At 38.3% G+C, this 16137-nt stretch overlaps 1 protein-coding gene across 3 annotated transcripts in view; it reads left to right on the plus strand.

Annotated features, from left to right (window-relative positions):
• The window catches only part of ryr1a (ryanodine receptor 1a (skeletal)), a 174182-nt gene that overhangs the window by 134726 nt on the left and 23319 nt on the right, over positions 1–16137 (plus strand). For 2 of the 3 annotated variants that reach the window (XM_067432722.1, XM_067432723.1), the window contains 5 exons: positions 7490–7589; positions 9076–9155; positions 9228–9304; positions 9380–9453; positions 9871–9888. In XM_067432722.1, coding sequence (XP_067288823.1) covers positions 7490–7589; positions 9076–9155; positions 9228–9304; positions 9380–9453; positions 9871–9888 — 349 coding nt within the window. The remainder of the gene's footprint in view (positions 1–7489; positions 7590–9075; positions 9156–9227; positions 9305–9379; positions 9454–9870; positions 9889–16137) is intronic. The other variant, XM_067432724.1, reaches the window with a different exon arrangement.

Genomic DNA, 16137 nt, shown 5'->3' on the forward strand with positions numbered 1-16137 from the left:
ACTCATTCTCTATAGGGTTCAGCTCTTCTCTTCAGCTCATCACTCGTTCTCTATAGGGTTCAGCTCTTCAGCTCATCACTCATTCTCTATAGGGTTCAGCTCTTCAGCTCATCACTCATTCTCTATAGGGTTCAGCTCATTACTCGTTCTCTATAGGGTTCAGCTCTTCAGCTCATCACTCATTCTCTATAGGGTTCAGCTCATCACTCATTCTCTATAGGGTTCAGCTCATCACTCATTCTCTATAGGGTTCAGCTCATCACTCGTTCTCTATAGGGTTCAGCTCTTCTCTTCAGCTCATCACTCATTCTCTATAGGGTTCAGCTCTTCAGCTCATCACTCATTCTCTATAGGGTTCAGCTCTTCTCTTCAGCTCATCACTCGTTCTCTATAGGGTTCAGCTCTTCAGCTCATCACTCATTCTCTATAGGGTTCAGCTCTTCTCTTCAGCTCATCACTCGTTCTCTATAGGGTTCAGCTCTTCAGCTCATCACTCATTCTCTATAGGGTTCAGCTCTTCTCTTCAGCTCATCACTCATTCTCTATAGGGTTCAGCTCATCACTCGTTCTCTATAGGGTTCAGCTCTTCAGCTCATCACTCATTCTCTATAGGGTTCAGCTCATCACTCGTTCTCTATAGGGTTCAGCTCTTCAGCTCATCACTCATTCTCTATAGGGTTCAGCTCTTCAGCTCATCACTCATTCTCTATAGGGTTCAGCTCTTCTCTTCAGCTCATCACTCGTTCTCTATAGGGTTCAGCTCTTCAGCTCATCACTCATTCTCTATAGGGTTCAGCTCTTCTCTTCAGCTCATCACTCATTCTCTATAGGGTTCAGCTCATCACTCGTTCTCTATAGGGTTCAGCTCTTCACTCGTTCTCTATAGGGTTCAGCTCTTCAGCTCATCACTCATTCTCTATAGGGTTCAGCTCTTCAGCTCATCACTCATTCTCTATAGGGTTCAGCTCATCTCTCGTTCTCTATAGGGTTCAGCTCTTCAGCTCATCACTCATTCTCTATAGGGTTCAGCTCTTCTCTTCAGCTCATCACTCATTCTCTATAGGGTTCAGCTCTTCTCTTCAGCTTATCACTTATTCTCTATAGGGTTCAGCTCTTCAGCTCTTCACTCATTTTCTATAGGGTTCAGCTCAGGAACTGGGACAGCCTTCATTTTGTGCTCAGGGACTCATTTCTGATGTTTGTTCCGGATCATTGTCCTGATGGAAGACCCAACCACGTCCCATTATAAGATTTCTAGCAGGTTTTGATGTTTTATCTGCTGGTATTTGCTGGTATTAATCCATAATGCCATGTGTCTGAACAAAAAGTCCAGGACCTCCAGCAAAAAAACAGGCCACAGCATTAAAGGGGGGGGTGAAACACTCACTTTCAGTCAGTGTCATGTCAATCTTGAGTACCTATAGAGTAGCATTGCATCCTGCATATCTCCGAAAAGTCTTTATTTTTTTTATAATTATATAAGAAAGATGTGCTGTTCCGAGTCTTTCCAAAAAAAGCCGAGCGGGTGGGGGCGTATCGTGTGAGCGGAGCTAAATAATGACGTGTGCGCGCCGCTGTTATTGTGTTGAGTGCGTAGTAAAGCTGTGTCATCCCTAACAGCGGGAAAAAACTTTATTCAAAATAACAAAATGGCTTTTAATCAGATACAGCCATACATCTATGATCCGGAATCAGACCCAGAGGCTGCAGTTGAATAGTACCAGCAGCAAAAACGACTAGAGCAGGACGTCTCTATGTGGTACAAGTTATACACTAACTATATAATATGCTTAGCGGCTTGTGTTATTTACATATTTATACTTGAATTATATCGTCGTATTTTTTTTCTTTGAAGGTGTACATGTGGGAAGTGCAGTTGTGCACGTGTGTATGTGTGTGTGTGTGTGTCTGTGTGTGTTTACGCGTGGTTTGTGTAGACAATTATAGTAAGTGGACTGGTTTTGCACGGCAGGCTAGTGTTTACATAGAAAGACATGGAATAGTAGCGCATTTGAATGAAGAAGCACGCTTATTTAGTATATCATTTTCCCCCACTCTTTGTGTATTGTTGTTTGGAGTGCTTTTACAATACACAAACATAAAGTTACACTTATAGTGGCCAGCTAAACAAATGTACACGCACTACACATCGCATGCTCCATTGATCAACTATATGTAATCATGTTTGGGCTACTTGATGGGCATAGGCAAAAACACAGACATTTGAAGCAGTCTTACTCACAGCCTGCGGTTCTAACGTTGGGACCTTTATCGTTGGGACTGCTCCATCCTTCAGCATTAGGCGATCGGAAAATCCGGCATCGAACTGGGCCTTGTTTATGAAACAGTCGGCACCGAAATGCAGTGAACAGACATAAACCTTTGCGCAACTCAGTTGCTGATCCGGAAAAGCAAATTACATCCACTGTTGCCTTAACGCGGGGTTTTTGGGGAATCTGTGCAGGACTGTCTTGGTCTGGCAACCAAAAACGCACTTTTTTGGTGACATTGTTAATTTCTTGAAGTCACATCACCTGTGCAGCACAGCCTACGAGCCAGCGCTTTGATGGGCGTAGCCTGTTGCTTTCGCACTCTCTCTCTCTCTCTCTCTCTCTCTCTCTCTCACGCTCTTCCGGTAGAATTGTCCGTACAGCTCATACAAGGAAATTCCGACCTTTTAACGTCAAGTGGACCCATGATCGAAAAAAAACTCGCCGAAACTTATGACTAACCGGAAGGAGTATTTTTGACAAAGAAATACTCCCATCAAACGTCCACCTTAACTTTTGAAACTTTGTCCATGTTTAGTATGGGATTCCAAGTCTTTAACAGTGTAAAAAGATCAGTATGCATGAAACAGCATTTCACCCCCCCTTTAAAGATCCAGCGGTGTATTTAACTGCTGCTTTTATTTCCATCTGGTGGGTTTGCCGCCCAAAAGCTCTTGTTTTAGTGTCATGTGACCACAGAACCAGGTCCCGTCTGAAGCTCCAGTCGTGTCTGAACACTGAATATGCTGGAGTTTATTTCTGGATGAGCGAGGAGGATTTTCCCAAACATCTTGTGCTGATGTAGGAGCTGTTTGAGAGAGTTTTTAGTCTCTCTGAGCCCAAGACTCAACTAATCTCTGCGATTCTCCATCTGTGATCTGTGAGAGTCTTTGTTCACTCAAACGCTCCTCCTCTGGTGACTTAGGATGACACACACACACACACACACACATCCTCTTTCAGATTCAGAACATCTTTAGTTGATTGAGCTTCTTAATTATTGACCTGATGGTGGAAATGGGGATTTTCAATGCTTTCGCTCTTTTCTTATTTTGTGAAGCTCAACAATCTTTTGCTGCACATCAGAACTATATTCTGTGCTTTTACTCATTGTGATGATGATTAAGGGAATTTGGCCTTTGTGTTTCCTAATATTTATACTCCTGTGGGACAGGAAGTCATGCTTATAGTCACCCTGATGTGATAAAAAACAAAATATGAACTGTAATATTCTTCAGCGTTATTACTCGAGAGGTGCCAATAATTGTGGCCAACATGCATTGGAGAAAAACATGGACTTCATAATGCAAGTTTACCCCCCACTTTTAATTGTTTCGCTTCAATGAAAGGTTAGAATTTTGGACGTTTGAATAAAAGATCAAAAGGATAAACAATGCAGATTTATTTTCACAGCTGCTTTTTCTCATATTTAACAGGGGTGCCAATATTAGTGGAGGGCACTGTATGAACACAAAAGGGTGAATTTCATAAAGAAATAAAAATGATTTACATTATATAATTATACATATCCTGGATTTTTGAGAGATTTCAGTGTGAAATTTCACCTGTTGCAGCTTTAAAAGTTCAAGAAACTATATCTTTATGGTTTCTTTGTAATGAAATGTTGGATGGTTTATTGTTTTCTTGCCGTGAGCTTTGAGTGAGGTGTCAAACATGCATTTTTACTAGCGCATGATGTGTTTCACAGTTTGAGCAATCACTAATGATGCCGTATGCTATATTTATGCTTTCTGTTTTATATCTTATCTTGATTTACTCATTCACAATAATTATGTGAAAATGACTAATCAACGTTTTCCCCCATACTGACATAGTGTACTGACACAGACTACAGTTAAAGCCAGAGCAGTCTCCTAGTCTGCACACACTCACACAGAAACACCTATGATGAAGTGGATTATACACACACTCACTCAGGATGAGCGTTTATTGTATAGACATGGTAAAGATGAATACACACACTTTTGGGTGTTTAGGCCAGGCCTACAGGGGAGGGGGGTGGCATGGGTGGGGTGGGAGGTTTGGGGGGGGGGGGGTGTATTTTATATATAAGCTAACTTTTGTATTTGCTTTCAAAATGTTTGCTTTGCACTACCTTTTACTTTTTTAATATAAAGTTATTTTAATAATAACATTATGCAGGGTTTCTGCGGGTCTCAAATTGCAACAGAAAGTCTTAAATTCAGTATCGTGGCATGACATTAGTGCCCTATGAGTTCTGTGATGCAGAATCTATTCATAAAAATGTAATTTACTGTATAATGAGGAATGTCTCAGAATTTGTCAAATGTTGGATGAATAAATCAAAAGTAGGTCTGACACTTAAAGGGACAGTTCACCCAAAAATCCTCATTTCCTCGTCCTCATGTCGATCCAAACCCGTCAGACTTTCCTTCATCATATAAAGCCATCGAGTCTCTTCAGAACATCTGGAATAATCCGCTCGATCCGTATGGATCAGTTTTAGGATCTCTTTATGAACTTTCTGAAGCGTCAGTGGAAGTTGCTTAGACTGTCAATGGAGGACAGAAATCTCTCAGATTTCATTACAAATATCTTCATTTGTGTCACGAAGATCAACGAAAGCCAGTCACATTAAATTTAACCATTAAAGCAGAATAAACTAAAACAATAAATTAAGCATATTTCATAGGGCTCTAGATTAAATTACATTCACTGCAAACATGATGTTCTTCCTCAGGATTTTAGTTTTCCAGCACAAATATCTAAACACTTAAATCAAGAAACATTTAAGACATGGAAAATATAGAAATGAATCTTGTTTTCTAAGAAATTGAACAAAATGAAGTGAGTTTATGATTAAAACAAGAACAAATATCTGTCATGGGGTATGAAAATTACTCTCATTTGAATTAAGTTGATATTTCCGAACACATCAGCAGATATTTGTTCTTGTTTTAATCATAAAATCACTTTCACAAGATTTATCATCTCAAACTTTTAAGCTTTTTTTTGTCAAATTAGTAATGGAGATCTGTTGGAAATTGTATTTTCAAACTTTTAAGTGTCACTAATACAATAATAACAACATTTTCTTTAATTGGCCTTAAATTTGCCTTCATAAAACTTGCAGAAACTCTGATTATGTTATGGAATTGTATTCGTTAAAATATTTACAGTTTTAAAATAAGCTCTATGATGTTTGTTAGCGTGGGTTTAGCGTTCACGTCCCAGCCGGAGACAGAGCTGTAGATGAGCAACACCTAAATGTGTTTCTCAAGAGAGTTTACTGTAGTCCAACGTTTGCTCTGGTAGACAAACGTGGGAAATTAGTCTGATTATCCCGTAACTAATGATGATGGTGGGGTTGATTGGGAAGCATGCGAAATGAGCCTGAGTGAAAGAGAAGACCGTTGTAGAATATAGTAAGAATAATCAACAGGCCCAAATCTTATTACAAATGTCAATTACTCACAATCACCCAATCTCGCCTTAACACTAATATAATCACATTTTAACTTAATATAAAATGTTATAAAATACTTTGCGAGAATCATGCCGTGAGCCAGATGTCTAGGCTTTGAGTTTTCAGTTGTTGAGTTGAGCTCATGTGAAGCAAAAAGTGTCCATTGTCTGTTATCAATAGTGTAGGCATGTATGAAGCACAGCTTAAACTGCAGTTTATATAGGGAAACTGATTTTTAACTTATCCGCTTGTTAAGTCGTGACGTAAGGAACGCCGTTTCTGGGTCCAAGCCTCAACTCGTTTCACTTGAGAATGCCATCGACGCCCGTTTATGAGCGCTATTTATTCATATTAAACATCAAACGTTTAAAAAAAGTTAAACATTTTAAATACTTACAGTCTACACAACAGTCTCTGTGCTCACAGCGTCACATACATTAATATTTTAATGATTTTAAAAAGATGAATCGCTGTCTGGCCATCTGGAATTTTGGTATGGAGAGAGAGGTTATGATTATAGCTTTTTTTGTAGTATTACACCACATTGTGTGTGTATATTAGCACCGTTTGTAGTTTTTCTTGTGGTATAAGATAGAGCGTTTGGACCCGGAAGCGCTGTCGCGTGACGTCAGTCTTAACAACTGGATAAACTTTAAAGAAGCCTTAGTGTGAGCTGCAAGGCTTCTGTTGAATCCGTTAATATTACTACTCAGTTTTAAATCGTGTTTCATCATTAAATCATGTTTAACAGCAGAATCTGTGGTGATAAACTACATTACCCAAGATGCTGTGCAGAAAATACCACCAATTAGAGTTGAAATGAGCTAGCCACGCCCACTCCCATCACTGCAAATTATCTAATTGCGTCTTGCTCAATAGTTTACACAACCCTTGCAGAATCTGTGAATAATTTTAACTAAATAAGAGAGATCCTACTAAATGCATGTTATTTTTTGTTTAGTGCTGTCCTGAATAAATAATACATTTTATAGAAAATATGTTATACAGTCAAGAAAAAAACATTTTGCCTTGTGGACTGTATGTAAACATATTTTTTGTCAAATATATTATTTAGGACAGGACTACATAAAAAATGACAAGCATTTTTGTTAAGTATTCTCATTTTCACAGAATCTGCAATGGGTGTGTAAACTTTAGAGAAAGACTATATGCAATACATTTTTAAATATAGTGTAGTAGATTATATGTCTATGTCTATATCTTTTCATATATATTCTCCTACTGAACCTGATGCAGAGGGACATGTACAATTATTGGTGATTTTTTTCAATGGCAAAATTCATTAATTTCAATCGAAATCCATTCTTAACATGAAGGCGAAACATTTCACAGATTTCGTTCAAATTGGATTCGCAGATTGAGAAACAGAAAGCTGCTTGGTTTGAACGGGACTTCTGTGTCCACAAACTTTCACTAATGTGACGCACCTTTCAATAATTGTACATGCTCGCTGCTGCCCTTTGTCGTATTCACAGAAATACCTGTTTCTAAATTTAGAAATACCTACTGATATAATTTACCGATGCCCACAGACATAATTAACAACATTTTCATAACAGGATCTTGAAAAGCACATAAAATAAGACAAATAGCACCTGGTCAAGATTGAACAATGATCGCTTATAAAGAGGATTTTACTGTTATGGTTGCTGTAGAGGAGTAGTGAGATCGAGCAGACAGGATCGTTGTGAGAGAGAGGCCGCATTAAAGCCTTTCAGGCGGTTCATCTTTTCCATGTCTAACCCTGTAGGAAAAAGAGATGGAAAAGCAAAGACTCCTCTATCAGCAGTCCCGTCTACACAACCGAGGAGCTGCTGAGATGGTCCTGCAGATGATCAGTGCCTGCAAGGGTACATTTACACCGACACACACCTGAACACTATTGCATCTTTTTTGATGCTTGAACTCTTAAAGAGATTTAAATTCTGTCATCATTTACTCACCCTAATGTTGTTCCAAACCTGCGTGAGCAGGGCTCCAGTCTGCGACTAAAAATCTGCCATTAGCGACACTTTACACCGATCAGGCATAACATCACATGAAGTGAATAACACTGATGATCTCTTCATCACGGCTCCTGTTAGTGGGTGGGATATATTAGGCAGCATTTTGTCCTCAAAGTTGTGTTAGAAGCAGGAGAAATGGGCAAGCGTAAGGATTTGAGCGAGTTTGGCCAGATTGTGACGGCTAGAGGACTGGGTCAGAGCATCTCCAAAACTGCAGCTCTTGTGGGCTGTTCCCGGTCTGCAGTGGTCAGTATCTATCAAAAGTGCTTCAAGGAAGGACCAGTGGAGAACCGGCCACAGGGTCATGGGCGGCCAAGGCTCATTGATGCACGTGGGGAGCGAAGGCTGGCCCGTGTGGTCCGATCAAACAGACGAGCTACTGGAGCTCAAACTGCTCCAGAAGTTAATGCTGGTTCTGATAAAAAGCTGTCAGAATACACAGAGCATCTCAGTTTGAGGCGTATGGACCAGTCAGGGTGACCCCTGACCCCGCCGAAAGCACCAACAGTGGCACGTGAGCATCAGAAATGGACCTCAGATGGAAGAAGGTGGCCTGGTCTGAGGAATCACGTGTTCTTTTACATCACGTGGATGGCCGGGTGTGTGTGTGTGTGGCTTAACTGGGGAACACATGGCCCCAGGATGCACTATGGGAAGAAGGCGAGCCGGCGGAGGCAGTGTGATGCTTTGGCCAATGTTCTGCTGGGAAACCTTGGGTCCTCCATCCATGTGGATGTTACTTTGACACGCTCCACCTACCTAAGCATTGCTGAGACCATGTTCAGCCTTTCATGGAAACGGTATTCTGGTGGCTGTGGCTCTTCCAGCAGGATAATGCTCCTGACACAAAGCACAAATGCTTCAGGAATGGTTTGAGGAGCACAACAACCAGTTTGAGGCGTCGACTCGGCCTCCAGATTCCCCAGATCTCAATCCAATCGAACATCTGTGGGATGAGCTGAACAAACAAGTCCGATCCATGGAGGCTACACCTTACAGGACTTAAAGGATCTGCTGCTAACATATTGGTGCCAGATACCACAACACACCTTCAGGGGTCTAGTGGAGTCCATACCTCGACGGGTCAGCAAAAGGGGACCAACACAAGATTAGGAAGGTGGAAATTTTCCCTTACAAAAAAAACTTTTTTTGAACTCCTTCTAGACGGTTTATCCAATTAGCATGAAAATTGAACCAGATCATCTTTAGACAAATGACCTTTAGACAAAAAGAAAGACATTCATACATGTTTGGAACAACTTGAGGGTGAGTGGAAGATTCACTTCATTTATTGTTCTACATGCCATCCTAAAAACACATTTTTGTACAGGTGAGACAGGATGCATGGTCTCTTCCACCCTAAAACTGGGTATTTCCATTCTAAATGGCGGGAACTGTGAGGTCCAACAGGTTAGTTTAGAGTGGACAGTGAATTCAAACCCTGCACTAATGCTCAGCCGTAACAGGATTGACCCTTTGCAGAAAATGCTGGAGTATCTGAAAGACAAGAAAGACGTGGGTTTCTTCCTCAGTGTCCAGGCTCTAATGCAGACCTGCAGGTACGTTGTGATTGGACGCTTGCATGGACACTAGTCAACAGACTCGTCAAATCAGTGTTTGGCCGTCTTTTGCAGTGTTTTGGACCTGAATGCGTTCGAGAGGCAGAATAAAGCAGAGGGTCTAGGTATGGTGTCAGAGGAGGGAACAAGTAAGTAACGTGAATAATCTAGAATGTTTTTAATGGTCAAAAGGAATATTTTAGATCAATACGAAAAGCTCTGAAGATCATAGTCCTAAGGATATAAACGTGTAGACTGTCCGGCATCCAAATATTCAATCATCCATCTGTAATCATACATGTTTGGTCATTCTAACATGGAAATGCACATCGTTTTTGTTGACCAAATTTATCAGTTGGATAAATTATTTGTAATCATATACTCCATTTGTCTCCAGATGTAATAATCTAGTCTAATATGTTGTCGATAAACAGATTATGAAATTGGCCATAATTAATTCCCTTTTCACTCCATGTCGTCTGTTTGCCCTCAACTCACCATCCCTCTTCTTCCATGACTATTGTCCTCCATCTCTTTTCATTCCTTCTTTCCTTCACGGGCCTCAGACATGAAGCTAGAACGGGGTAAATAATGCCTCTGTCCCTCTATTTTCCATTTCTCTCTTCCTGTCACTCCTCTCTGTCCCTTTATATCTTTGAAATCAGTTTTGTTTGAAACTTTGCTTTTTTGGTTTTTGAAATATATACTGTGTGTGTATATATATATATATACACACACACACAAACTTAATCGTGTGTGTGTGTGTGTATATATATATATATATATATATATATATATATATATATATATATATATATATGAATCATATCACTCAAGGGTTTGTAAAAACAACTGTCGACTGACGTGTTTTTCTCCCGTTGAGTGTTGAAACAGATCTACTGTAACTCTAGAGCTCTGCATTGTGTCTAATCTACAGAAAATGAGAAATAAATTAAATTATGCAATAAATATATATTCTGCATTTTAGTTGTTCAGTGTAACAGACAAAAACATTTTATTCATAATGTTGGTTTTTGCATTAATTAACTTTCAGAATTATAAATAAGTATTACTATATTTTACCGCATTATAAGAACATTTATAGTTAGATTTATATTTTTTCATAATTACTTGTAAGTCATGCATTTGCTTTTTCAATGCACATGCTCATAATCCAATATACACTGATTTATAACTATTAATTAGTCAGTCGTATGGTTCCATGAATGTATTTATACAATTAATGTATTTATAAAGATGAATATATATAAAGATGTTATTATATTATAGATAGAATGACTGTTTTAGTAATTAGGGATGTAGGCACCTATTGTGTCCATTGACGTTCTTATTATTCTTCCATTTCTTCTTCCACTTAGGAAGTCTATGGCTGTCCATAGAACAACTTGTGGGAAATTTATGAAATTTGGCACACTGATAGAGGAGAGTCTGAACTGTCACCATAGCAAATTTGGTGTCTCTAACTCTATCCCTCTAGCACCACCAACTGTACAAATTTGCACTCACATTTGTGCTAGAAACATAAATATTTTTCCTCTGATTCCGCGGCTCAAGACGACTCGATTGAACCCTATGACGTTGTTTTTGGTAGTGGCAATTTTCCCGCCAAAATATAAATACTTTTGTGAACTTTTGTGTCATCTTAAGACAATGGCAACAAAAAGTTATGGAATTCAAGTCGATACCTCAGTGTTTTTGAATAACACGCAAACTGATTTTATGCAGTTCTTGCGAAAATAGACATAATGCTCTAACTCTGCAATGCTTTATCATATTCTGACTAAACTTGGTGCAGATCATCACAAGCATGACCTGAGGCTACATGCTGCGTTTCGGCACAGCACACCTACCGGGCTGGAGGTACCAAAAATTGCTAAATAACTTTAGAATGTTTTGCCCAAAAATCATAAAAGTCTTGTTAGATTCTGGACAGCAAATGATATCCAATTTTTTCAATATATCCTTAGATTCCAGAATCCTTGCAGAGCCCAACGATACCAAACATGCTAGGTTTCGCCCTGTGGTTTGTTCAATGTTGTGATTTAGCGGTTAAACAACTTTCACGAATATCTTCAAAACCGTTTGTCCCATCGATACTAAACCAACGTAGGGAAATTTGAAAGTGTAAAGCCAAACGTCAACATTTTATAGTAGGTGGCAAAAAAATTAAATCAAAGTCAGCTGTGGGTTATTTACTATATGCTCATGAATACATATGTCTATAATAACAAATGTTATTTTTTGTTATATAAATAACAAATATATAACAATAGTCTAAACAAAATGAGATATTTTCACCAAATTTAACATGCGTATGTATGGGGGCACTCTGAGGACACAAACAAAGCATAAAATTGGCTCTATACAGCTTAATGTATTCATGGGTTTCAACGTTTTTGCCTTAAAATTGTCTCCAAATGTCTTTACTCTGCTGTTAGCTTCCTTGTTTGCTTCTGTTGCACTTGGCCCCGATAATTGCTGCTTGCAGCTATATTTCAGATTTATTTCTGTCAATATGTGAATATATTGTTATTAATAGCTGTTGTTTGTTCTTAAATACTTATTGTGAGTGATAATACAGTTACTAACCTTTATAAATCCATCATTGATGGCTTTAAGTAAAGTGAATACATACGAGTTATACATTTTAAGTTGTTTACTTGTAAATGTAAACTAATGAGCAATAATTCCTTTAATAAAATAGTGGAAAACATAATAAAAACATTTTTTTAAATGTTACATATTAGCAGAACACTGCAACAATATTTCATATAATTCCAAATTGCTGTAAACAATACCGTGCATATGGCTGAGATGTAGATTTTAACAAAATAAAATTACCATTCATGACCTCTAATGCAAACATTAGCCATTAAAGACATAATTTATAACTATTTGGTACAGCAAACAAGTTTCTCTGATTTATAAATGATAAAACTATAAAATGGTTCCAGTGTATAGATTATGAGCATATGCACTGAAAAAGAAAATGCATGAAAAACGAATATGAATGTAACTATTCTTATAATGCAGTCTTCATGAGTCTTAATAAGTCTTTATATATACAAACCCGATCCAAAAAAGTTTACAAATTGTGAATAAAAACTGAATTTAATTATGTGGAAGTTTACAATTTCAATATTTTATTCAGAATACAACATAGATCAAATATTTAAACTGAGAAAATGTATAATTTTAAGGGAAAAATAAGTAGATTTTAAATTTCATGGCATCAACATATCTCAAAAAAGTTGGGACAAGGCCATTTTTACACCTGTGTGGCATCCCCTCTTCTTTTTATAACAGTCTGCAAATGTCTAGGGACTGAGGGACAAGTTGCTCAAGTTTAGGAATAGGAATGTTTTTCCATTCTTGTTTAATACAGTCTTCTAGTTGCTCAACTGTTTGTGTCGCATTTTACTCTTTATGATGCGCCAAATGTTTTCTAATGGTGAAAGATCTGGAGTGCAGGCTGGCCATTTCAGTGCCGGATCCTTCTTCTAGGATTTCCCAGAGAAAACGCCTGCGCTTCTGGATCATGTTTAGACAGGGTTTCTTTTTTGACCTATAGAGTTTTAGCCGGCAATGCCGAATGGCACGGTGGATTGTGTTCCCATATTGTGATGTCCATTACAGTATCATTCCTGTGTGTGATGCAGTGCCGTCTAAGGGCTGAAGATCACGGCCATCCAGTTTGGTTTTCTGGCCTTGACCCTTACGCACAGTGAATGTTCCAGATTCTCAGAATCTTTGGATGATATTATCCTCTGTAGATGAGGATAACTTCAAACTCTTTGCAAATTTTCTCTGAGAAACTTCTTTCTGATATTGCTCCACTATTTTTCACCACAGCATTGGGGGAATTGGTGATCTTCTGCCCATCTTGACTTCTGAGAGACCATTCCACTCTGAGAGGCTCTTTTTATACCCAATCATGTTGCCAATTGACCTAATAAGTTGAAAAATGGTCCTCCAGCTGTTCCTTATATGTACATTTAACTTTTCCGGCCTCTTATTGTAGCTCTCCAAAATGAGCCAATATTTGGCATGACATTTCCAAATGTCTCACTTTCAACATTTGATATGTTCTCTATATTCTATTGTGAATAAAATATAAGTTAATGAGATTTGTAAATTACTGCATTCCTTTTTTATTCACAATTTGTACAGTGTCCCAACTTTTTTGGAATCGGGTTTGTATATTATTTATAGAATAGTAATACTTACTATATTTGGAGCCATAATTCATTATAAGCATGGACTTCATAGAAAGTGTTACCAGCTTTCCTTTCATGTATTTATAAGCATCAGCTTTGTTTCTATCGAAAAAGGTCTTAAAATTCATATGACCGGACTAAAATTCTTAAATTAAGTTTTTGAGTCCTAACAAATACATATAACTTAAACTTACCGAATCCAGCCAAATTGAGCCAAATCTGATCTAACTCTGTCTTGGCTTTATGATTTGCACCTAACATTACGTTATACACCCTCCTATATTTACCCCAGCCATGGTCATATTTAATCCAATAATCAATGCTCTCATCAACAGCGTAGGCTATGTTAGTCGACAGTAATTCATTTTGTGAATTTAACATGCAACAAATTTGCTGAAATTATGAAAGAAGCAGAATGTGCTGAAGGCTTTGACTGACTGTGATTTTCATGAATTTAGCTTTATGTAATGACCTCCTCCTTCCCTCCCCAAACACAGCTGAGGTTTAGGATTGCAGTAGGTCTGTCCCGCATGCTAAAGAGCCATTTATGTGAGGGCTTCATGTTGTAATTAATCCCCCACAGTATGTGTGATTGTATATCAGTGTTCTTGTATCTGTTTTCATATAGTTTATGTATATGTGTCGTGTTATTTGGGTAAAGTAATTCTGTGATGTGTCTTATTTATGTGCTGCTTTAGTTGAAGAACTAGTGATTATGCAAAAGACGTGTCATTCCACTCCCTAGTTCCTAATGAACCAATTCATATAGATTGTGCCATGACTTAGATCTTTTTGGTTGTAATTTGTGAGCAACTCATGCTCAGTAGTTTTATAGAGGGTCTGCATTTACCATCTTATATTCTGCATAATGTGTTTAAATAAACACTGACTAAAACTATACAAGTTTTAGGGCTGGATGATATGATTATATAATTGAGATACACTACATTGCCAAAAGTTTTGGGACGCTTGCCTTTACATGCACATGAGCTTTCATGCCATCCCATTGTTAATCGGTAGGGTTTAATATGGAGTCGGCCCACCCTCTCTAACAGCTCCAGCTCTTCTGGGAAGGCTTTCCTCAAGGTTTAGGAGTGTGTTTATGGGGATTTTTGCCCATTCTTCTAGAAGCTCATTTGTGAGGTCAGGCACTGATGTTGGACGAGAAGGCCTGGCTCTCAGTCTCCGCTCTAATTCATCCCAAAGCTGTTCTATCGGGTTGAGCTCAGGACTCTGTGCAGGCCAGTCCAGTTCCTCCACACCAAACTCCTCATCCATGTCTTTATGGAGCGACGCTTTGTGCACTGGAGCGCAGTCATGCTGGGACAGGAAGGGGCCGTCCCCAAACTGTTCCCACAAAGTTGGGAGTAGTGTTGTCACGATACCAAAATTATGACTTCGATACGATATCAGACTAAAATATCGATATATCGATACTAAATCGATACCACAGTAAAAAAATAAATAAATAAGATAAGATGCTTAATATGACAACAGAACTTGTTATTATTCAATGTTATTTTTTACTAAAAATTCATGTGGCCAGCACATTCCTTAGGGTTGGGCATCGTTTTGATTTGAACAATTATTGATCAATTGATCAATTACTATTAAAATTATCTCACAAATTTTTACTATCTCAATGTATTATTTACAATGGGGTAATTGTGTTGCAATAGCTTACACACAGCACAAGAAAGCTTGATTTCGAATGGTAAATTGAATTAAAAAAGACGAGTAAACAGTAATAAAATAAGAACAAATAAACAGATTACAAACAATAGCACAAATAAATACAATAGAATAGAAGATACAAATTAAACAGACTGCTTTATTTTTTCAGGTAGGTCTAACATTCAGATAAGAAACTGAATTTAAAAAATGCATAGTAATTACATTTAAAACAACATTGAATAATGTTCTTTGTAAAAAATTCAATAGCGTACAGATGAAACTATTAAAGTTACACAAGTTGATCAGTCAAGAGCAGTTGATCGTGTCTTTTTGTAGTTTGAATAGCAAATGACTGCGGTCCCTTTAAGACTAACAGACGCGTGGATCCTAAACACTGCTCCTGTTACTCGTTCTTCCTGAACTGTTTGCGACTGTGTTTACATTAATACTCTTCCAGATGTGCACTGATAATTCTTTGAGTGTATTTGACCAATAATAAGCTGGAAAAGGAAGCAAATGTTTGCACTTGTATCATGTCAGAGGCGGCTTTATTACGGTAGGCTATGTGTGTGTGCGCTTCAGATGTGGAGCACGAAATCTGCGGGGATTAGTAGAATTAATTTATGTGCAATCCCGCGCGAAATTCAGACCGATCACTCACTAACACTAACACACTGTCATGAGGAAAAAGTCCAGCAGAACGCGCGTTCGCCCGCTTCGCCGTGCTCAGAGGTTAACCGGGCTGAGGGAGAATATGCCGGTGTGTGTCAACCAGGTGTCAACTCGCTGACGGTCAGAGAGGAGAGCGCAGCTGATATCGATACTGTAAAAACTGAGAATCGTATCGTTTCAGATATTCCAGTATCGATATATATCGAAATATCGATATTTTTGACAACACTAGTTGGGAGCATGAAATGG

The sequence above is a fragment of the Pseudorasbora parva genome, chromosome 23 (assembly GCF_024679245.1).
Source record: "Pseudorasbora parva isolate DD20220531a chromosome 23, ASM2467924v1, whole genome shotgun sequence".
Classification (NCBI taxonomy): Eukaryota; Metazoa; Chordata; class Actinopteri; order Cypriniformes; family Gobionidae; genus Pseudorasbora; species Pseudorasbora parva.